Raw genomic sequence first — 25,232 nt, forward strand, 5'->3', positions numbered from 1 at the left:
TATCTGATTTTGAGTAGGGGAGACACGTCCCCCTGTCTCCCCTGGGATTTCCACTCATGCCCAAACTGCTAGGAATGTTTAATCTTTATGTATTTGAATGACAAAAAGTTTGAGTTTGCGATTCGCGCTCGCAACATCTCCCAATTTATTCCTTGAAATGCCGATCGCTGCGGAAGCAAGCTGCTTGAGCATACAGCCAGTGTAACAATATCCAATTGGAAGCGCATAGAGACATTATTCAAAATGTGTTATGCGCTATATACAAGAACTGATTACTATTATTATATTAATTAGTGCCATAATTGAAAAAAAGCTCAATTGCGACGCTTTCTCGCGGAAAATAAAGCCTAAATATATATCTTATCAATCAGAAGTCACTTCAAAAAAGCTTTGCTCAATTTAATTACTACAATAACACACAATTACTTCGCGCAGATGATAATCTGGAGTCCATCTCGAATTGGTCATTTTCACGGTTTTCATTTCATTTATTTAATTTTCAGCCATAAAAGGAAACAATAAACAAACTTATGGCATCGAAATAGTTGAGAGTAAATAGCACATGACGTATAGATGGGGGCCTGCCTCCCTTCAGCAAAAAATAAGAAATAAGTAAAATAATGAATAAAATCATTCCACGACACCAAAAATGACAAGAAAAAGGTATGGGAAGCTATTTTCTGAATATTTTTTTTCCAAAATCTAACATAAAACTAGATTGTCATTTTAAACAAGTACATTTTTTGTTTTGTGCAAGATGCCATGCTGTGCCTCTCTCATGCCGCTATACGTGGTAAATAGTTTGATTATTATACATAAAAAGTGTATGACATTGATAATTTTTATTTTAGGAAATTGAGAAGGCCAAATTAAAATACAAAGCTTATACTATAGTGGGCTCCTAAAAAAATGACAGTACATGGTATAAGGGCCTATATGACACTTTATATAAACATTTTACATAGAGGGTGCTATTCACAAAATTTTGAAGGCTGCACAGGCTATCAGGAATTAAATTCATAAAACATGGCCTCAAAACGAAAACAAAAATGTTTAGATGAGCCTTGTCGGGGTATAATCATGTTAATGATCGAAATAACATAATGATGTTTATTTGATTGCACCGTGATTTAAAAGGTGTAACACATGGACATATACCCACGGAGGATTATCTATTGTTATTATCTACAGGGGGTGCTGTGACAATGCTCAGCACTTGCAATAGAATAATCCTCCGTGGATAGGTCCGTGTGTACACAATATAGGAAAGGGGAACATGCCCTTACCTAAAATCACAAAAGTGTCAAATATGAATGAGGCGCTCAGTATTTTTGCCAGGTATACTGACCTAACAGAGACATTTTAAGGACTGTGTAATTACATGATTATGTATCTCACTGATCAACTGCGAGCTCGAAGCGCGAGCAGAATTTTTTTATATTCAGACCTAAAATAGGGACATTATAAGCAAATTTTTGTAATCATGATTCGTACCTTTCTCACTAAAGAAACAATGCGATCGCATGGCGCGAGCTGAAATTATTGTATATTTTTAGGACTATTTTTTTAGGAATTCATGAAGAGCATACATATCTCACCATAGTAATCAAACGCTAGCACCAAGCGCTAGCTTATTTTGTTAGAATTACACGTAAATACATGAAACACTTTTTGTAGCCATTGTAATCATGAACATGATACGTATCTCACTAATCAGATATTGCGAGCGCGAGCTGAAGATTTTTGAAATTCAGACCTTATGTATTCTAACAAAATATGTTTGTAGGAATCCACTAAGATCATACGTATTTCACTAACCAAATGATGCGAGCGCGAAGCGCGAGTTGAACGTAATGGATATTCAAACTAAGAAGGAACATTTTAAGAACTGTTCATAGGAATTCATGAAGAGCAAACATATCTCTACAATAATGTTTTACATTCAGACCAGTGGCGTACATGATTTTCCAAGGGGGGGGGGCAAAAGTTAATCCGCCAAAAAAATTGACAAGCAAAAAAAAAAAAAAATAAAAATAAAGGTCTTCAAGTAAGTTCAAAGGAGTGGGCCACTTGTGCCTCGTCAGGGATCAGTTGTGATTCGTCAGGGGGGGGGGGGCAGAGATACGTCCCTTTGAATGGGTTGTGACCACTGAACTGGAAATACGAATTTCCAGTTCAGTGGTTGTGACTCGTCAGGGGGGGGGGCAGTCTGCACCCTCTGCCCTCCATAGGTACGCTAATGATTCAGACCTTAAACGGGGGCAATCACTCTATAGTCATGAAAAAGAAGCATAATATTATGTCACTACATAAAACAATAATAACTCGTAGTGCGACCTAGACCTATTTGGTGTATATTGACTTGGAAACGGGATGTTTTAGTGCAACGGAAATTAAACAGGCAGTACGAGCACCAGGATTGAAGAACACATAGACCCTGCCCAAATCATGTTTCATATTATAAAATCCTGAAAAATATTTCTTTATGTAATATAATATGATAGTATAAAACATAATTATGATATACAATAATTTCTTCTCCCCCCACATTACGTTTCTCTTGCTTTCTCCTCCTTTTTTTTTTTGGGGGGGGGACCAGCCAAGGGGGGGGGGTGGGCACGTACCCTCCCGTGCCCCCCCCCCCCCCTAGGCCCCTTAGTTACGCCAATGTCGCAGGATGGCCCGATTTTCCTGTCAGCTTTATACCTAACCCCAAACCTATACTGGCGTATAGATGGGGCTTGATGAACAACCCCCCCCCCACAGCTAAAGTTCTACGATGACCCCCCCAAGAAAAAATAAATAAGTAAAAAAAAAGAAATGAAATAAAAGGAAATATACAAAACAGGATAGAATATATCATTTTCTGAATATTGTGTCACAATCTATCACAAATTTCGATATTTTTATTTTCAAAAGGTCAAAACTTTCGCTGGCGGGTTCACAAGTTTTTTTTTAGCAACTTTGTCCCCTTTTGACCTCATGCATGCAGTTCAGCCTCTCTAAACCTTCTTATTCTTTTTTTTTGGGGGGGCTCTTACTACCACTGATTTTGCAATAAAAACAATTGTGAATTAATCAATCAACCTCTTTTCATCTGCCCCCCCCCCTCCTTCTCACTCAATTGCTCTCTCCCCCTACCCCCTCTCTATCCTCTTTGCACATGTTTTTGTTCTCCCTCTTTTCATTTCGTTTTAATGTGAACTTAGTATGAACACAAACTAACATTATGAGCAAGAACGAACATAATATATTTTTCATACAACACAATTTGAGGCATTTAATAATCAGAATGTTCTGCCATAAAAAATCCTCTTCTGAATGAAATATCGCTGGTGTAAGTTTGAAATAGATATACAGAGAAAGATATAAGTTCACAACAAAAAGCATTTGAAATCATTATTCAATGAATAGGAGTATAGAATAAATATCTGTTTTAATATGGATCATCAATTGTTTCAGTTGATGTTCAATGCATGCAGTGAATGTCATTTCATTTTGGTCTCCTTTATTCGACGGCATAAAAATGCAGTCTTCACTCCAAGATTTGTTTTCAATCAAGCTTTACAGGATATTTCAATTCCTGTACCCGTTGCCTTTATCTTCTGCATGGATCCTACATCATTCTATATTTTATAACTTGCGGCATGGTACCTCATTTCCAAATGAAAATCAACAATACCTTCACAAGAAAAAAATTATGTCAGTTTAAGACAACAAAAACAAATACCATTATACAACTTAAGTGCTTTCAGGTACACTTTAAATTAAATTCTGTCATGAGAGCATAGAAGTTTCTTCCTAACTCCATAAGAGTAATCGATATCTATCTGTATTGGATACACCTTAGAATAACAGGAGGCATATATCTTGGTCTGTATCATGTGTGTGTGCACATTTCTTGGAACTTGTTTGACATATCACACAATAGTCACAAATTAAAATAATACCAAATAGCAGCCCAGAAGAACACCAGTACAATAAAATGTATCTGTTCATGTGTGTCAATTTTTTTTAAACAAACAAATGTCGACTAATTCTAAAACAATTAGTTACTCAGTACTACATCTAAATCAATAAACAGATATATCCAACAAAATCTCATTACAATAATTTTGTTGAGCCTACTGCACGAACAGTTTGAATACACTGAGCCTATTTATTGTGTAAATAAATAATTAAATCAACTGATATATAATATATTTAACAAAAGGTATCTTGAGTTGAAACTTAAAACACAGGGCATTGGCAAATCATGATTTACCTAATTATCCCTCTTTATGAAATAAAATGCTTTAAAAATTACCATGTCACTAGAGAGGACAGATTTATGAATTTCTGTGCTTTAAGAAAACCAAGATAAAGATATAAATAAAAGAAATATACATGCATATTACACTTGTCATCATTGGTCAACTATTTTTTCATCTGCCTTGTTTCTTATGCATTATAAAGGCAACCAGCCTGACTGAAAATGCATTATTTTCTTTACTATAATAAAATTAAGAAAAGCACTTCTTTTTTCTAATCCCCATTAATCAAAAGAAGTAAATAATAAAACTACCGTTTTAAAATATCAATTGTGAAAATATGGGCAGAAGAGAAACAAAAACCCATGACAGGCATTAGTCCTGGTGTTATTTGAAAATCTTGACTCACAAAAGTCACAATATAAAAATATATATCTATTGCAATAAAACACAACCAAGACATAACCAAACTTATCTTAAAGGGAAAGCCCCAGCCAAAGCGTTTCGACACCAGAGTACTCCGATAGAACTCCTACGCTTCATAATCTGGGAATACTGATGACATTCAAGAAATACATGTAACGACATCTGCTGCTTATTTTCCCTGATAACAAAATGAGCAGTGTCTGAAATATGGGCAAACATTTCTGCCTATACATAAGAGTGTATAACCGACATCGAAAGACCTTTATGACCATCTTTGAAAAAGAGATCAATCACCATACCCCTCCTTCATTCCCTTTTGAACTTAGCGGTTAAAAATCTTGACAATCTCAATGGCAGGTCTTAATCCCTGACCATATTAAAGATTAACTTTATTTCCTTTTTGCACCCATATAATATGCTCTACTAAATTATACAAAACTATATACATATAAGCTAAATTAAACATCATAATGGCAAGGAAATATCAAGACTTTTTTTTGCATACTTTTTACAAACTATATTTTTTAGTATTTTTTTCAATGTTTGGCGTTAACTTGGTGGAAAATAGGAAGTAGTCTTCTTCCAGTCCTTTCTTGATTGTACAGAAATCATGTACATAGTACATCTTCATGGCCATACACACAATAAATAACATTTTAAGATTTTTTTTCCTTTTCTTGTTTTTACATTTATACATCATACATAAAATGCCTATACAAAGATATTTTCACCCTTCATATTATCTGTACAGATAGATTATAAAAATGGCAACCTACATGTTAAGAATGTCTAGATCATAATAGAATTTTAAGCAGCACCACAAACAAGATACACATTTAGAAATCAATAGCACGTGAATTACATAACAAAAAGTGCAAGTTGGACACAAGAAATCAAAGACATAATCAAGACCAAAGTGCTTGAGCATAAATTTTGCCGTGATGAAATGTAGCAATAAAAACACTGGTACAATGTGTACATAGCAACAGACATCTATTCTAGAGCATACTATCTCTTTGTGCATGCATGAGTGCAATATCCCTGATAAGTATAAAACTGGCTTGATCTTGAATTCCACTCATACATTCTTATTCTTCATTATAGACAAGTGACTACATGTATATCTACACACTTTTCCACTTTTAAATCTTTTGTTGAAAAAGTGTCATACATACTTATAGCAAAGTAGGTTATCCTAATATGCAATGAATTTGAAGTAATTCACCCATCTTCATGCCAGAAGTGGTTAGTCGAGTTTTCTGATAGTAGTACTAAATGTGAAAAGCTAGCTATTTGAAAGCTCAGACTCAGTTTGCACAAATACATCAATGTCCAAATGAAGGTTGATTCAAATCCATTATACACAGAATCTTTAGAGATTACAAGTAAGCCACTTTAGGGAGATATGAGGAAAATACTGTCTGTGAGATATTACAAGTATTACCTTGGAATACAAACTGTATCAGTACGACACATACACTCAAACTGCAAACACGTAGTGAGAAATATAAAGTTGGCACATAGCTCTCGCCCCTTCGGAGGCTATTTCAGCCCAACATTGACAATAATAAATTATGATTTGCAACATCCAATTGCATACCAGTCTATTGATATGTTTTAGATGATGTAATACAGTTGATGGTATCAAGGTTGTGTAATTTTAGAGAATTCAAAAGATCAAACTTTATCAAAACTCAAACCAAGAAGAATAAACATAGGTGAAGATTGCCAGCTTACATCATCGAGAAATGATGGGCTTAAGATCGATTTGGTTCAAGACTGGGCTTTGAGCATCCATGGAAGAGTGAGGTGGTTTGTAGAAAATTAAAGTATAACTTAAATAATAAACCAAGCTATAGAAAGGATATGCAGCAGTTATATCTTAGAATTTGATCTGCAGCCATGTTGTTGAGCAAATGCCCTCCATTATCACAGCATTCAATACTTCCATTGTTTCTTAACAATTCAGAGAAATATTCATCTTATAATAATCTGTTAAAATATATACATCAAACCTAAATCAGTACACTGCTAATATGCAAAAGCTAGGTAAACAAGGTCTAGGCACTCTTCTTACAAAGGAAGTCTACAACAAACGTAGGCTTTACATCAAGAGTAAAGAACACATATACATTTTTTTTCTCAATATATTAGTTTACTTTTTACATACATCAAAAACAATATATCTACACAGTGTTTCATTTGATTTTTGGTGACATAACATTTCATACATGCCATGATAAACAAGACCTACAAAAGAAACATATCTTCTGGGCTGACATTTTACAAGTAAAACGAAGGTGAAGCTATCGCTTTGCAAAAGGTGAAACCCTTAAGTGACTGGAATGGAAGTCAGAGGGGGGTGGGACGACGGGAGACTCTCGTCCCCGTCCTGGCGCACCTCCTTCCCACAGGATCCAGGGGGTGTCACAGTGGCCTTGCCCCCCTGGGTGGAGATGGCTGCAGGGACAGGACATGTCGGCAAGGCCATGTCAGACTCCTTGTCGATGAGCCGCTTCACGTTGCCGTACACATTCTCATGGATCTCGCTTTTCTTGCGCTTGGCCTTGTTGGGGGTTGCTTTCTGGGAGTTGTCCACTGGGGCTGAGACGGGGTTAGGGGGAGATATGGGGCGTGTGCTGGGCATGCGATGGGAAGCCGAGTGTCCGAAGAGTGTGAAGGTTATCAGCTCTCGGCTACGAATCAACCATTGGTTATCAACCTGTGTGATATAAAGGAACGAAAATGTAACAGACATTATTCGCATGATAAGAAAAACGATGAGCAGAAAAACAAAATCTCAAATGGTAAAAAACACTAAGTTAGTAAATACCTTATCTGATTTTCAGGAAGTGTCTAAATGCAAAACAATAACTCAAATCTATCTTTGCAAATAACCTGCCTAACCCTAAAATCTTGAAGACCTTGCAATCCGCCTTATGCACACATGAATGAACTTCTGATTGTTCAATTGTCTAGAATTTTAGTAAAAGTAGGATTTATCCAGTGAAATAGATCATTGTGTGCAAATACATTTCATAACACTGTCTGCATTTGAAGGTCACACGATGAAAAAAGCAAGGTATAGAGAATGCAAGCTATTCTTGGTAACATTCAATCCGATCACAAAAGCTTTGTTTATCAACCTGTCCAAATGGTGTTGAAGTCAATGGAAGTCAATGAGATAACAGTTAATTCTACCATATTTCCATTCCCTAACCCGCGTTGAAAACGGACAAATGCTCGGTACTCACCCCAACCATGCGCTGCAGCACTATAGTAAGGGGCAACCAGTCCTCTGCTAACACCTCCAGTTCCAAGCTCAACATGGCCAGAGCCAGGGTGGAGCCCCGGCAAGCAGCCAGCTGATGGTTGGTCATGCACTGGCTCAGCCGGCCAGTAAGCATGGAGAGGTGACGGGATGGGGTCATATGGTGCAGGTCTTCCAGTAGGGTTGGGCGTTGGGTCATCAACAAAGCATGGAACTACAAAGAAAGTGCATAGAAAAATATAGGAGAGAGAAATCAATGACTTAGCTAGTGTAATAAAAGACATTGCAGGGTGCTACACAACTTTTTAGGGGCGCTTGCCCGGTCGGGCAGGTAAATTTTTAAATAGTTGGAATATACTTGCCCAAAAATCTATTTCACTTGCCCCAAAAAAATCCTTGAAAAAAAGTTTTACCTCTTCAAAAGAAAGTTTTGCGTTTTTAAAAACCAGTGACCTTTTTCTCTCTTTTGACATGAACTGATCTACCTTGTTATTGCATTTCTTTTTCCAAAATGATTTTATCTTGCCTGCCATGACCAAAATTAGGGTCAATATCATATCATATCGACCCTAATTTTGGTTAATCTACTGTGAGAATTTTGCTTTCTACTGTGTGAATTTTGCTTGCTTAATTCGGGCAAGTACTTATGTAGCACCCTGCATTGTCAGAGCTTCTCTTGAAATTATTAGTCTATTCATGAATAAGAACTAATTTTGATGAACTTGATGGACTAATCATGTTATCTGACTATGAGACGATCAGACTTACACACTTAAACATATATCAATCTCTCTTTGTCGAGAGTACTTCTTGGTATTCATTCAAAGTTAATTATTCACCTCTTTAATGTAGTTTATTGGTACTTTTTCAATAGAAATATGTACCTACATGTTTGACTTTACGCAAACACAGTAACCATGCCATGTTATAAATCCATCCAGGAGACCATGGATACTGCACGTAACACACGCAATAAACCATCAATCAGCCTTTCTTTGTTCTATGGGAAAGTTGAAATAAACTTACAATCTGTAGGAAGTCCAAGCCATTGACGAAGTTCAGCTCCCACTTGAGTTTGTCGAGCACGACACGTTCCATGCGAAGCACTTCACTCACAGTACAGCCACACTGACTGTCACGTACAAAGTCCTGAGTTGCAGGGACCATCTAATAGTGTAGGGAAAAAAAAATGTTAATATTGATATTATAGAACATATGTTGACCCTAAAAGGACTGGGCTATTTTAGATGTATTGAGGGCTGAGGGAAAGGGGGGGGGGGCATGAGTGCCCCCCCCCCTCCTGCTCTCGGCCGCCGTTTGTGCGATTGCGTCAAAATTTGGCACGCACATTCTTTACCACATAACCTACAAGCCAGTATAAAAAAATCCGAAAATATGTTTTATATTGATTAAATTTGGTCCTAAAAGTTGCGCCAGACTTCAAAGAAAAGTCACTAAATTTTTAAATATCACGCAAAGTATTGGGGGAGTCATAATGTCCCCCCCCCCATCCTTGTAGCAAATGAAATCATTTGATTTGAATAAGATTGACTCAGAGGTAGCCATGTCTCTACAATTAATAGAATTATTGAAAGACTGTTTTTTTTTTAACCTTGGATTGATTTAAGCCCTTTACCACAACACCGCTGAAAAGAAAAGATATAATTTGTTCCTAAAAAAACCAAACACATGTATATCACAACACAGATCCTATCACATTAGAAGGTTAGCACTATTTCATAACATCAGGTTTGTCCTTGTGGTATCATAAATACAATGTTTATCTGTTTTAAGCTTGACAGTTGATATTGAGTTCACCTTCCTATTTATCAAAAGTACTGATAGGGTTTGAAACAATGTTGGCTCAAGGCCATATTATGGTTTTTGTTATCTAAAGGAATCAGACAGTTGTCAAAATGGTTCAGAATTTGTCTGATATGTACATCCTATAACTACATGGGAGATGTGAAAAAAGTGCAATACATCTTAGCACAGCTGTATTAGATTCTTTTTAACACTTCCATATTTACATCTACATGTACTGGATTTTACATTACATGAAAATGCATTGAACATGAAAAGTGGTGTTTAGTGCAGTTATGCAGGTACAAGTAGAAATTCTGGGAATTTTGCAGCTTTACAGTGACGTCACAATCCATTACACTTCCACATCGTGCTATGAAACTAGAACTTTCCTATAAACTTCCTAGAAATCCTACATTACATGTAACTTGAAACTTCTATTTCCTTTCAATCAAATTCCCATCTTTTCCCCTAGTTTCACCATATATCATGAAACTGACATGAAAAAAAATGTAACCACATAATTTACAAATAGTAAATCAGAACCTGCTATTGCACCAAATTATACAATTTTCCTTCCTTTAAAAAAAAATTAACAATCATTTTTTCCATCATCTTTCCGCTCAAATACCAATAACAGTCTATATGTTTTTAGATAAAATAAGAAATATAAAACTCTGATTTAATTTTACCTCATCTTCTTCTTTCATCTTAGCTGCCAAGAAGAAACATGTGATGGTGATACAGCGCAGGTACTTGGGCCTTGCCTGTAGCGGAAATACAAAATGAAATAAACATGATACTTCAAATTACCAGTACCGGGTATTATGTGTACATACATTAATGAACAATTTACAAATTTATAGCATGAACCTAGAGTATATTAGAAAGGTATACATGTACATGCAATTGAATCCAGTGTTTAATTAGTTTGTGTCATTGAAGTATGTACCGGTATTATTATTGTGTTATTGTAACAATTACTTTTCATCATTGTATTTGATTTGTTTGATATTCTGCCAAGTAATAACATCGGCATTGTGATGTATGATGCACAAACCTGGAGAGTATCACATTAATTATCAGACTATCACAAAGATGACATTACATTCCATGTACATATTCCTGTCTACTATTAATATGCACACATTTTTATGTTTGCAAGTGAAAATCACAAGTTATCTGTGTTTTTACTGTCTGATATGGTAAATATAAGTTTCTATAACCAATTTTTTAAGATAACTGTTTGAAGGGCACTTAAAAATTAAATAATGAAATGTTACAGAAAGAGAGTGTGCTACATGTACAAATTAGGTACGCTGTACAACTCAAATTTTCACAAAGAACCAATCCATGTAGATAACAAATTCCACGTCCACTACACTTTTGTAAGACTAGAATCTTACTGTACTACAACAGGCCTATAATTCATTTTATTGAACATTAACCAAAGCTGTAGTTATTCGAGAGCAGAAACTTTCAACCAACCCTGTTAAAGAAATGTACACTGTACATACAACTGTCATATGCACAGCGCATGACATCAGTAGGGATTGCAGGGTCAAATTTGCAAATAACAATGTTATCTCAAATAATCTCTTTAGTTGACCTCTAAGATGTGATATCTAGGCCTATCTCAGAGGTGTACACAGCATTTCTTGGCTTGAGATCGTCTGCAAATTGACAGTGACCTTACATGTACATCCACAGTCAAATTAGTCAATTGTCTTCGTACAGAACCCCCCCCCCCCCTCTGCCCAGACCCACAACAAACAAATCAAAATAGAGAAAATTAAGAAGTTATAAATCCTGAACTGTTAAAAAAATGGAAGTCATGTCAATTGAAGAAAAAGACAGAAATGAAATTAGATATCATAGGCATTATAGGGTATGAGTGAGGGAAGAGAATGGGAAGGGGAGAGAGGGGACAAGAAGGAAATGTTGGGAAAAGGAGTGGAACAAGTACGAGAAATAGGAAGGGATGATAGAATTGAGTCTGTCTAAAAAGGCAAGTATAATATGACTAGGCCTTAGTTTAATTTGCTTAAAAATTTGTGTCTCAGTGATTCGTTTCCAATACATGTTGGGGGCTACATGTGTCTCAGTGATTCGTTTCCAGTACATGTTGGGGGCTACATGTTACACATGATATTTCACGTGATCTGATGACAAGTAAACAAGAGTGATCTAATCAAAAGGGTCACATGTCCAAACAGCTGTAGTTCCCCCATCTTCTTCCCCCTTCAAATCTGTCGGATGTGATTAGAATCAAAAGCTCACCCTATCAATGCTAAATAATTTTAGCCCCTGCATCTCACTTTTCTAATGAGAAGAGGAAGTCTGTTAATCTCTAAACTCTAAATACAGACTTACAGTGAGTAGAATGATCATATTCATCAAAACCTTGAATCCTCTCTCTACATGGCAATCATCTCCGTTAGGATTAATTAGATTAGTCTGACACAGTTTTGAAATCCATTAGATGAATAAATTTGAATCACTAAAAATGTGCTGATCTGATCTCAGAGAGAATGGTAATTCAATAGATTAGGCCTATATTCTGTACTCCATAGTGTACATTAGATCAAAACTTTTGATCTAATTCAAAAGTATGTATCGTAAACCAAAATGGGAAATTCGCACACTTAAGTGCATAGTAGAATTGAAGTTTATACATGTACTTAGGCCTATACCACTGATATGAAGTTAGCAAATTACAGTTATAAAAATATCATCGTCTCCACAATGCATAAACAAAACAATACCCCCCCCCCTAGATAAAATGAAATGAAAAAAATGAACAAAAAAAAAAGAAAACTGAAATAAAAGAAAAGGCCTAAATAAATAATAAGTAAAATGTACTTAAGTATACAGAACAAATGAACAAACATGATAAATAAAAAGTAGACAATTTAAATTCAAATGATTGGACTACAAATGCATAAGTGTAGGCCTATTGCCAATCAATCATTCCTAGGGCTCAGTATTGACTTGTGAGCTTTTCATGAAACACCTTTATTTAGTTCAGATAAACCATAGAGCTATTGTGATAGCTCCATGTATAAACTGTGTCACCTTGATAGGAATGACTACAATGAGAGTTCGGTCTGACTGAATGAACCTCAGTCTGCACAGGGAGTCACGTCCCTGGTCTGAATGACACCTCCATTCTACTGTAGAAATACTGGTAGCAACAATACACTGCATTCACGTATGAATACAATACATCAAGACACAACAGATTTATGCTGTGCATGTGACACTTGCATGATCATTATATCCATGGACATGTACATGTATAATAAATAACCGGGTGTTATTTAACGTTTTCCCATGTGTGACTGGCCTAGGAAACTGTTCAAACATTCTGGAATACCCAACTATTTGACAGACCAGAGTTCACATTCCAATAAAAAAACAAATCAACTTTTTAGCCTGCTGACATGTACATCGCTAACACTACATACAGGGGTCTGGGTCTGTGAAATATCATCCTGTTTTGTACATACATGTAACATTTCACATAAATATATGTAATTTTCAATGAAATAAAAGTACACCAATGGTACAATGGTTACAGTTTCTAATTGTAAGAATCAAGGAGACTCTCCTTGTAAAGAAAAACGATTATAATAATGCCTTATAAATTTAACCCAGGGTAGCTACATGTACTTCAGTTCCTATTCTAAGGCCTAGTTATTAGGAAAGGGAATAATATTGCTGATTTAATATTGAGTAGGCCCTACTGCCTATAAATAATTTCTAAGGCCTAGTTATTATGATAGGGCATAATATTGCTGATTTAATATTGAGTAGGCCCTACTGCCTATAAATAATATTGAGAGGGGTACATGTATGAAAAAAAAGGAAGAACAAAAGAAAATTACAAAAAAAATCTAGGAATAAAGAAAATCAGCAGTATATGTAATTACTTCTTGACACAATGATAATGTGATCATAATCAAATTCTTTTTTAACATTATCTAACTTTTTTTTCTTTTTTATAGATTTTTCTAAAAAAATAAAAATAGCCAGATTTTTAGGAACAATATAACATAAGGTTTATGAACAATATAACATAAGGTTTATGAACATGTACTTGAAAACAAACCTCAAACATCTCGAAGCTGATTAACAGAAATTTATTTTGTCCAAAAGTTTGAAATATCGTGTTACCATTTTTTTCCCCTCAAATTAACTCAAAGGGTTCTCTTTGCTGCCATATGAGAGAAAGAAATCCCCACTGAACAGGGAATGAAAACAAGTTTTTCTGAATGGTGTTATCCAACTTTCTATGGATTTTATACATGTATGACAAATGTGTGGGATATTTCTTATGTAAATGCACATTACATGTAATAAGTCATGATAATTGCATAGAGCTATTCTCCATGATAATTGATAGGCCCTTCATTTGGGTACCGTACTGCAGGCTTACATGTACATGTACTAGCTCTATGCATGTACATTTCATTCTCCTCTCAAGGCAATTGCAGGACCATCAAATGCACCTGGTTATCATGTGCAATCATTTAATTGCATTGGATAGGAGCATGTGCAAACCATTAACCTCTTTTATAGACCCAGTGGGTAATTATGTAGCCTACATATTTCTGGGTTTATTTTTTATTTTGAAGATCTGTAGTGAATAATGGCTTATGTTATTGTACATGGTTAACACGTTAAGCCTTCAATAAGTATAAATTCTCATTTTTTGTGTGCAAATGTCCATGTATGTAGCTCAGCTAATTATTCAAAATATCAAGATATTTTAATAATGGCATGAGATTATTCATTTATTTTTGTATGTACAGTAGGCCTAAAAGTAAATTTATGTGTATGTAAGAAAGAGGAACAGTGCAGGGGGGGGGGGGGGGGCATGCACAGGTGATGGCACACACTGCACTGCATACATGTAGGACACTGAATATGCGTACAAGGTACCTTCTACACTGTAGAACCATGAAGCTATTATAGCTAAGCTCCAAGGTGGAATGTTCTAGTGCAAATGGTAACTTGAGCTAACAGGTGAGTCAGGTCAGGCCATCAGGGTCAACAAACTATTCTCATCAAGTGACAAGTCAAATACATGTAGAATTATGTGGTCTTGGTAAAAAACATGATCATGCTTGTCAAATGGGCCTACATGTGGATTACTGTGTGCATATTTATTTCAAATATTTCATCCATGTTACATCATTTGCAGATTTTACAATATGTGCAGAAAGGATAAAAGATCTGTGGTCATAAATCATAAACACACAAACTTGCATTCTGTGGCTGTGACTCAAATATGAAGGAAAGGAAAACTCCATGACACATTTGGACAGTTACATGTATGTGGTAAACAATCTGATTGAATACCCTGATAGCATTATGAACAAAGTTCACAAACAAACACACTTGCTATGCATATTCTCTGTTAACCTTATCTAAATATCCTTACCTTGGTTTAATCACAAGATTTATAAATAACTGTCATGTCAGCTTTCAGTATTACATGGAGCTGATACTGTTCAATATGTAGGAATATCACTACTCACTTTACCTACATGTACATGCATGTTGCAACATTTTAGGGAAATACCGGTAAAGCTTTTGCAATTATGGCATAAAGTTTGGCTTACTGATTTTGCACGATTGCATCAGTTGTATGTAGGCCTACATGTACATTATGTGCAGCCAGCCCCTGACAGTCTTGCAATTTAAGAATGAGATTTATGTTTACATTAAATATACATGTCATGTACTTTATGTTCTCACTTTCCAGTGACTTCTTATTTAATCCCCCCCCTTTTCAATTCTAATTAAGAGTCAACTGACAAAATATTACTTGAAAAGAAAAGTATTAGTCTCAGATCCAGAACTTCCATTATCCATTTCTTAAAGAAACAACTATTCTCTGAGGTAATTCAACACATGATCTACATCATACATGTACAATGTACATGTCGATCATGTTCATCGTAGTAGTTAATTCATTTTGGTCTAAATCATGATAGACCACAAAAAAAGTTGTCGGCTATTAAAATGCAAAAAAATTCCCTTTGTGTTTCATGCACAGATGTTGGATATAAGAATAGTTTCCCATTAATTAAGAATGGATTTCCATTTCCCAAACACAAAATCAGAATAAATCTATTTCACACCCAGCACTGTAAATGCACTTTTGAGTGACTACAGTTTATCACCTATAGATTTCAAGTCAGTTGTTGTTTTTCTCTTGAATTATGTTCCGTATTGAAGAGTTTATTACAAGTTTAGGACTCCAAGTGAAAAAAACAATCAAGGAATCCAGTGAGTGGAATAAAGGAATAATTAACAAAAATACTATACAATTTTTCATCATAATCAGTATAAATTGAACCACAATTTGTGAAATGCCCCAGTTTGGAAGACCATATAGTATAATCTTGAATAGAAAAGATATTGGATACATCACAGTGGATACACTCACTTGCTGCCTTGTTGGCTTCTATTTGAACCCCACCCAGATATGGTTCACTGCATTTTAGGACTGGAGTGAATTCAATGCAAGTTCAATCCCTTTGCGCTTTCCAATCTTGTGTACTACAGGTAGCCAATACATGTACATGTATGTGTTAATCATTGAGAAAGTCAACTGACAACTGGGGACTACTAAAGCCAAGATAATGTGAATGTGAACACTGCACTTTTGTAGATTTATATAGACTTTTAAGTTCTACATGTAAAAAAGTTATAAAAAGTAGCAATTAACCTTGTTTTCATTATTACACTGTGCCTATGGACTCAATCCTTGAGACATGAAACAAGTTCTGTATCATCTACAGTATGTGTTTTGATTTCTATACATGTATTTACTTTTACATGCAAGAACAGATTTAATATGTCTGACTTTCTATCTTTGATATGGAAAATACACTTTGTTTATTATGATCAACATATAAACATATTTTTTTTTAAGGGGGAAATAATGCAAAACCAAAATCATATTGAATTGTCCATGGAGATATACAGTACATGTAAGACTATTGATAATTACCCTGTACATTGCACACAAATGTATTCAATGCAATGTACAGTTACTGTACAATAAATACATTGTACACAGCATCTCCATATAGGCCTACATGTAGAAAGCAAAATACAGACACGTACAGTATGTATGAACTATGTACAAGCAGTGTCCCTATTCTATTGACAGTTGCCCCTACATCTTACGCATATCATTCCCCTCTGCTGGGGGGACTTTTGATGATGATTGTTATCACAGTGATGACTGCCCCAGATATCTGAGTCACATCCATCTAATTTAAGAAACCTGTTGTCAGTGATAGTGACCTGGGTGAAGGCCTATTTAGGGGGAAACCCACTGACTAACATGACTAAAAGAAACCTGAGGCTAAATCGGGCAACTCGTCAATTACCACAGCCTTCCCAATAGAATTGGACAGGGTCAATAAGCCTATTTTCATCCACAGTCATACCTAATTCAGCATTATATGTAGAGTACATAAAATAAATTTATAGGCCAACTGCATTGGGAAATTATAGCAAAACTTGATGTGGGGTCATTTATTGAAGGTGAACATTTTCAAAGCACATATATGTCTCCTCAGTAGACAAGACATACAAAAAAATAATAACAAGTGGAATGCCTCTGGCCGTCTCACCTGCACCACGCGGTTCAATATAGCAGCAGTGCTGACTTTGAATACTACTCTAACTCGCACAAGATGTTCAGTGATACATGGTTACTCTTATGTCCACTTTTTATGAACTAGACCAATAAACTATGATGGTTATTCAACAAAAAACCCCAACATGGCCAAAGTTCATTGACCTTACATGACCTGTGACCTTGATCATGTGACCTGAAACTCACACAGGATGTTCAGTGATACTTGATTACTCTTATGTACAAATTTCATGAATCAGATCCATAAACTTTCAAAGTTATGATGGTAATTCAACAGATACACCCAGTTCGGCCAAAGTTCATTGACCTTTGACCTTGGTCATGTGACCTGAAATGCGCACAGGATGTTCAGAGATACTTGATTACTATAATATCCAAGCTTAATGAACTAGACCAATAAACTTTCAAAGTTATGATGGTAATTCAACAGATACCCCCGATTCGGCCAAAGTTCATTGACCCTAAATGACCTTTGACCTTAATCATGAGACCTGAAACTTGCACAAAATGTTCAGTGATGCTTGATTACTATTATGTCCAAGTTTCATGAATCAGATCCATAAACTTTCAAAGTTATGATGGGAATTCAACAGATATCCGCAATTCGGCCAAAGTTCATTGACCCTAAATGACCTTTGACCTTGGACATGTGACGTGAAACTCATGCAGGATGTTCAGCTATACTTGATTAACCTTATGTCCAAGTTTCATGAACTAGGTCCATATATTTTCTAAGTTATGATGACATTTCAAAAACTTAACTTCAGGTTAAGATTTCGATGTTGATCCCTCCAACATGGTCTAAGTTCATTGACCCTAAATGACCTTTGACCTTGGTCATGTGACATGAAACTCTAATAGGATGTTCAGTAATACTTGAATAATCTTATGGCCAAGTTTTATTAACTAGGTCCATATACTTTCTAAGTTATGATGTCATTTCAAAAACTTAACCTCAGGTTAAGATTTGATGTTGACGCCGCCGCCGTCGGAAAAGCGGCGCCTATAGTCTCACTCTGCTTCGCAGGTGAGACAAAAATAGCTTTAACTTACGTGAGACCTGATTGAGTGGACGGTGAAATCATTATTGAATTTCAAGTAATTTCATCATCCAGACAACCAGTCTAAGTATAAAAGCAAACATCCTTCAAAATGAATCATTAGATTATTTGTAAAAATTTATTGGCAAGAACTTTATGATGTGCATGTACTGTTTTAATTTGTCCTATAAATACTCTATCAATACTAATGCTTGAAATCATATCATCCTACATGTAGTTTGCCAAGTATCTTTTCACAAGTTCTGAATGCATGCCAAATAATTCTGGTCATACTCCTAAGAGGGATATCAACATTGTTCATTACAAACATTGAACACTTGAAACTGATGTCTTACATGCATGGCATGGAACCATGAAACCCTTTGAAATAAATTTATATGGACCATTATGCATGCTTTATCAATCAAATTAAATCAAAACACTTAAGAAGCAATATCATGTTTTCTTCATTAATAAAAGGCTTCACAGCAATGTAGACAGATTTTACGGTTTTCTTCAAGTTCAAAATAAATTTTGAGAGATTTGATTTACCTTCACAGCCATAAGGAACTGATCAAGCAGGGTAACACTCAGCATGTATGTCTCGGGACAGAAGCGGAACTTGATGTTCAACTCCAGCAACCACTGCACCATTTCATCTCGCTGACTGGGCCCTATCTCAGCCTCCTGATAACAAAATTATATAAAAAAAATCATCATAAATTGTCAGTAAAACTAAAAATGATTTTGGAATTCATCAGGAATTTAAGGCTTCCAGCTAAATAAAATTTCAGGTACTAGACGTGCATACTCATACTGCCATCAGCCTACATGTACGTGGAGATGGATCATAACATTATACTGTACATGTATGAATATGATCAATCAATTATATCAAAAAAGTACAATACTGATTGCTTGCTGATCACAATAATTACATGTAGCATTCACCTTTTTTCATTTGGATTTGGGTGAAATTCGCTGGTACAAGACATTACTTTCACTGTGAAATAACAAAAGTATGAAGGCACCATGCAAACCCCACCCAAAAATAATGCTAACAAGAGACAAGGCACGACCTGTGCTGTACTTGGTTTTGAAATCACTCAGATGTTACCTGTATATTGTTATCTCACACTGAACCCATTATCACTGCCCGCCTGCACAAATAAGAGCACTCATTGAGCAAACAGGGCAAACAGCTGACTAAAGTAAACAAAGTTTTTATGTTGACCCCATTGTCTGACCCTCCCCATTCCCAACTTTAAGGGAGGAGGTGGAAGACAACATTTGAATTAATTTCAGAGAAATTTTTCTTTTGTGTATTTTTTCTTAGTGCAATTTCAAATAAAGTTTTAAAACAAAGAAATACATGCATTGTCACCAACAAATATGAAATGACCCATTTAACCCAGAAAACACAATAAACTTATTACAATAATAATAATAACATAAATAATACTACTAATAATAATAGCTGGATTTAAAAAGCGCTTTTTGACTGAGGATACAAAGCGCTTCATCAAATTTCAAGTTACACAGTAGTACAGCACATGCGAATAATTTTCCACTTTGATTAAATACTCAAGGATTAGATCAAATTAACTTAAGTTCAGTTTCTGACTTACAATATCCTGAGGGTCCTTGATGAGTAGAGGTTTCCATGACTGGCGTTCCTTGTTGATGGCGCTACACAGACGACTGTTTAGCTCCTTCAACTGGATACGATTAATTGGAGAAATGTCCAACATGATGACGCCAGTCTACTTTTAAACTCTCAGCTATCAAGGGCACCTGAATAACAATGGGACAGAAGGAAAACCAACTTGAAATATAAAATCATCAATGGTGGATCTTCTTATAGTTTAAGTATTTCACAAATAAAAAGTCAGTGGCATGGAAGCTGATGCAATTATCAGGTCAATTTTGAAATCATTTGCAATAAGCCAAAGTTCTCAGAAAGGAAGTTTCATCTATCAATGTTAGTAATTGGAAAGTTTTACAAATTTTGCTACCCCAAAAAATTCAACCCTAAAATAAATTTAGAAACATGTTTGTTAGGACCAGAACAAGAAGTGAGAATTATCTTATTTGAAACAAAGTGTTAAGACAAAAACATGTTTAATGATAATTAAACTAAACTTTCAAGTGAAGAAAGCTAAAAAAAATTGATAAACAATCTACAAACAATTCATCAAGGCAAGATCAGAACAAAAGCTCTATAACGTAATAGATTTAACATAGATCTAGTCTAAAGTTTGATCTATTTCTATCGACATCAGATCAAAGACAAAGTTCTAGACTAGACTAGATCTTAATACCAATTTCCACGTCTACCTTTGTTTGATAGTCATCTCTCAACTGTAACTGTTATGGTACTCTTGGATCTAAACCTCTTTTTTTATAACTTCCGATTTACAAAAAAAAATGTAAAAATGTAGATCTAGATCTAATAGACCTAGGCCTAATTTGAAATTGAAAAGATGTCTAGATAATCATGCTGGTGCCCCTCCTGATCCTGTTCCACCTGATCAGGAGAATAAAAAATAAAATTAACAAGTTGTGAACCCGATGAGGCAAGATGAAACAAAGAAAACAAAACAAACTAAGATTCCATTGACGTCTGTTGAAACTTGAATTTAATTCTAGGCCTACTACTACTAGATCTAGGCCTAAACTATGTCAAAATTTACAAGAATGCAAAAAAAAATACCTTCATTAAATTCTAGTCACCAAATATAATCATCCATTTCGAGACAATAACACTGATCATCCAGCACAATTTAGCCTAATAGAGTTTGATCCTTTCTACTTGCGATCGACCGTTTGTTTTGAACACTTCGTTGATTGATTGTCCGTTAGGCGTTACTGCAGAAACCGCCCAACATACAAAGCCAGTGGGCCGGGCTGAAGCCTACATCTACCGGCTTCACACTCACAGTCACAGAATATTTTTAACAGAATCGGTGACTTACCTTCTCCCCAAAACAGCGGCACAAGCGATGCCTAAACGAACCACCCTGATCCATAAGCGTCCGTGAAGACTCTGAAGGCCAATTTAGTTCATGGTTACCTCCATTTTTATTATTTTACAGAATATTGGGTATAAAAAGAAGAAAATAAAATATAACCCCGCACAAAAAAATTAGTGACGATAGCTTCGTACGGGATCGCTTGTTTACGGAATCGACGGGTCGAAAATTGACATTGTTTACTGACCGCATAACTTGCCCTTGTAAGACGAACTGTTCCGCATTTCCAAATACGTATTTGTTTAATGCGTAATTTTATCAAATAATTAGTTCGAAATATCATGAAATAATATATATGCTACATAATATTGGGAGTTTTCGATTAACCACCATTTTTCCAAACATCTTTTTTATTGTATTGGGATTATATTTTACTACTCTGTGAGCGTACGATTACCAATCAGCTGATTGGTTGTGTTGCGGCTAATCGTCACGTCATTCTCAAACCCGGAAATCCTTGTCCTTTTATAACGGTATATTTCTTTATTATAACATAAATCTATTAATTCTAACTACAGATTTTACTTTAAAAGGTTCATCGTGTTGAATACCTTCTTAATGAATACTTTGTGAAGATTCACTACACGTAAATGACATGTATTTAACAAATATGGACTTTCAAATTCACGTCATATAATACCGACGCAGACCATGAGCAGACGACGCCAAATGAATCAGCTGGTAGCTTGTCCGCCAAATTTGAAACGGCTGCTAGCGGTACCTGGGAACAAAAAAATGGTTGTTTACGTTTAGCACAAAGGATTTCGGACTGAATGGGCTATTTACGGACGTCTGGGCGTGCCTCTCGCCTATAGGCGGGTCGAAAGTTTTTTTTTTGGAGGGCGGGGTGGTAATCACTGTATTCGAATTAGGAAAGTTGCTTGTGCACATTCATTTCTCATTTATGACGAATATACCCATTCTGACTTTCTCTCCTTTATTTTTTTTAACTTACGTTATCTTGTCTTGTACTCTCCTGTCTCTTGTTTTGTCTTGTCTTGTATATGTCTTGTCATTTCCCTCTCTCTTTCTCAATTTTCTTCTGTCTATTGCGCAACATATCATTCACAGCGAAGACCTCTTTGTGTGAATAGCTTTGCATTTGTTCTGTAATTATGTCTACATCAATATGATTTCGACCTTTTTGTTCCTTCTCTCTTTTTTCTTTCTGTATTATATACGCATATATTAATAAGTCGATTATATTATCTTCATTTCCAAGGGGATCCACACTTTACAAGCTTTGCATTTTATGTGGAGCCCCCTCATTTCTGTTTATGCTCAATATTATACTGGGTTTTTGTTGTTGTTGTTTTGTGACGTAGTAAGAATACTCGTCTGTAAAATTGTATTTGATTTGTATTACTTTATATTACTTTGTATCATGTTTTGAATGGAAATGGAATAAAGAATTGAAATGAATGGAATATTGAACCTGTTTATTTTGTGTTGATCGAGATATTATATAGCAAGTCATGGAGGTGGAAAGACTAGTCAAGATATTGCTTAGCCAAACATTTACATATTTATTGAAGGACTATTTCTTAAACATTTAAAGGAAAAGGAAACACCGTGTTTCATATATTGTAGTGGTCTATTGATAATAATGGAGTCAGATGGCTTTATAATAAATTATATAGTTTACAAATTAATTATGCGTAGGGCCTATTCTTTTATTTTCAGATGATAATAAATGCCTGTTCAAAATACTATTTGAAAATCATTGATATATTTTCAAAATCTAAATGAGAGAGAGAGAATGGAGGCAGGGGCGATGACCCGCAGTGGCGTAGCTACGAGGGGGCCTGGGGGCACGTGCCCCGCATTGCCAGAATATTATATTTTCAGGACAAAATACATGAAAGTAATAAAAAAATCGCTCGCACATTTTAAAGGCTTATGAGATTATTTCATGTTTATGTTGTTTTTATAAGAATAAAACTAAGAAGTGACTGATCGAGGGAAATATAGGTGAAGACACCGGGCCCCGTTCCCTATTGGCGAAAGTCGGATCCGCCCTTGTGACACATACACACACAACGGGAAAAATGCCCCCCCCCCGAAAAAGCAAGGACCCCCCAGTGCCCCCCAGGAAAAAAAATCCTATAGCTACGCCACTGGCGGTGGGGGGGGGGAGAAGCGTTGACCTTTGAGAAAACAAGAAGAGATATAAAAGCGAAGCCGATAGGCCTACGGCATGCAGAGTGCTTCTTGGAAGGTAATAACTTTACCAGCAATTGGAAATGAAATCAGCTTATATCTGGATGAAAATTGTAAGGGACTATTTACCAGTACCTTCATAAAATCAAATTATTATTTTTGAATGACTTGTCACAGTGATTTTATGAATAAATTATAAATTAGCATAATAAATTTATATTATTTTTTTTTTTGGGAGGGTCAAATTTGCCTATATAGTTTCATGTAGTTTCTGTACTGTATAATATTTTCATCGCTATTGCACGATCCGCGACACCCCCTCCATCCCCCCGTTGGTGACAAGAGTCAAAATGGTTCCATGACTTGCTCCGAAAAAGATTGATCCGATGGTAAATCTTTACATTAAGACTAGACCTAAAACCTAACATCATGAACAACTAAAGAAACACTTATTCTAATCTTACAATAAAGGGATGGTCCATAGGTTGGAAATATTTATATCTCAATAAATAAAGTAAAATTCACATAGCAAAATGCTGAAAATTTGATCGAAAATCGGATAACAAATAAGTTATTGAATTTTAAATATATGTATGATTCCGATGAAACAGTTCTAGGCATGTCTTCATAAATATTAATTAGGGGAACATGCATGCAGTTTTAATTTCGGCTCGCGATTTGCGCTCGCATTGATAAAAAATAGGAGCACCCAGGCATCCTATTCATAACTAGAAATCTGACATGTCCAAAGGACACAGATTTTTTTTTTTTTTTTAAATAAGTGCACACCTAGTTACCAATAATGCATATAGCATTTCCATTTATTTGAAAGCAAGATAAAAGAGCATTGTTAGATTAAATGCTTTGCTCACGGGCATATAGGTGCCGCGGCCGGGGATCGAACCTCGGACTTTCCATGTACATCTGATGTATAGCCAGGCGCCTTAGACCACTCGGCCACGGCACCTCTAAGTAATGATTGAATTTAATATCGTGCAAAAACCAATATGCACATAATTATATAATGAACAAAATTAGACCTTAGACCTAAAGACTCATCCTTTCCATAATAATCTCTGACAAAAGATATGACAGCCATACAGGTCATTGATGTGACCTGATTGTATTTTGGTGTCATTTTCCCAAATTCGATCGATTTGACTGAATTAAAACAATCGGGTAATTCCAATTGTTCGGGAGGAATGAAACTTTGTTTTAGTAGGCCTATATGACAATAAGGAGAAAACAGAATATTTCATATTTCTTATAAAATACAAAGGAAATAGTAAGTGGGTGACGTCATCAGTCCCCTCATTTGCATACCGACCTGTGCATGATTATTCTGTGAAGTTAAACGAAAATTTAAAATGTCAAACTTTCTTATTTTACATCCGATAGTGAAATTTTCAGTATTATGCTTGTTGGATTTTCTCCATTTATCAATTCAAATAAACTTAATGTTGGAGTGGACTTGTCTTTTAAAGGACAAGTCCACCCCAACAAAAACTTGATTTGAATAAAAAGAGAAAAATTCAACAAGCACAACACTGAAAATTTCATCAAAATTGG

General features: G+C 35.5%; 1 protein-coding gene across 2 annotated transcripts; it reads right to left on the reverse strand.

Annotated features, from left to right (window-relative positions):
• Positions 1 to 3,251: 3,251 nt before the first annotated feature.
• Positions 3,252 to 21,690, reverse strand: LOC121412352 (cyclin-I-like). 2 transcript variants are annotated; one of them, XM_041605198.1, is made up of 7 exons: positions 21,447 to 21,690; positions 20,100 to 20,265; positions 19,024 to 19,158; positions 10,443 to 10,517; positions 8,974 to 9,114; positions 7,931 to 8,161; positions 3,252 to 7,398 (listed from the first exon to the last, which is right to left on the reverse strand). In XM_041605198.1, exons 2-7 carry the CDS (start codon positions 20,220 to 20,222, stop codon positions 7,009 to 7,011), a joined length of 1,095 nt encoding a protein of 364 aa, XP_041461132.1. In that variant the 5' UTR covers positions 20,223 to 20,265; positions 21,447 to 21,690; the 3' UTR covers positions 3,252 to 7,008. The 2 variants fall into 2 exon arrangements, with proteins under 2 accessions (XP_041461132.1, XP_041461133.1); XM_041605199.1 differs by lacking the exon at positions 21,447 to 21,690 and adding an exon at positions 21,185 to 21,296.
• Positions 21,691 to 25,232: the final 3,542 nt, after the last annotated feature.

Source organism: Lytechinus variegatus, chromosome 1 (assembly GCF_018143015.1).
Source record: "Lytechinus variegatus isolate NC3 chromosome 1, Lvar_3.0, whole genome shotgun sequence".
Classification (NCBI taxonomy): domain Eukaryota; kingdom Metazoa; phylum Echinodermata; class Echinoidea; order Temnopleuroida; family Toxopneustidae; genus Lytechinus; species Lytechinus variegatus.

Coding starts and splice junctions, on each gene's coding strand:
- LOC121412352 (XM_041605198.1), bottom strand. CDS start 20,222: ATGTTGGACATTTCTCCAATTAATCGTATCCAGTTGAAGGAGCTAAAC. Junction 10,518..19,023: donor AGTTCCTTATGGCTGTGAAG/GTAAATCAAATC, acceptor TTTCCGCTACAG/GCAAGGCCCAAGTACCTGCG. Junction 9,115..10,442: donor AGATGAAAGAAGAAGATGAG/GTAAAATTAAAT, acceptor CTACACTATTAG/ATGGTCCCTGCAACTCAGGA.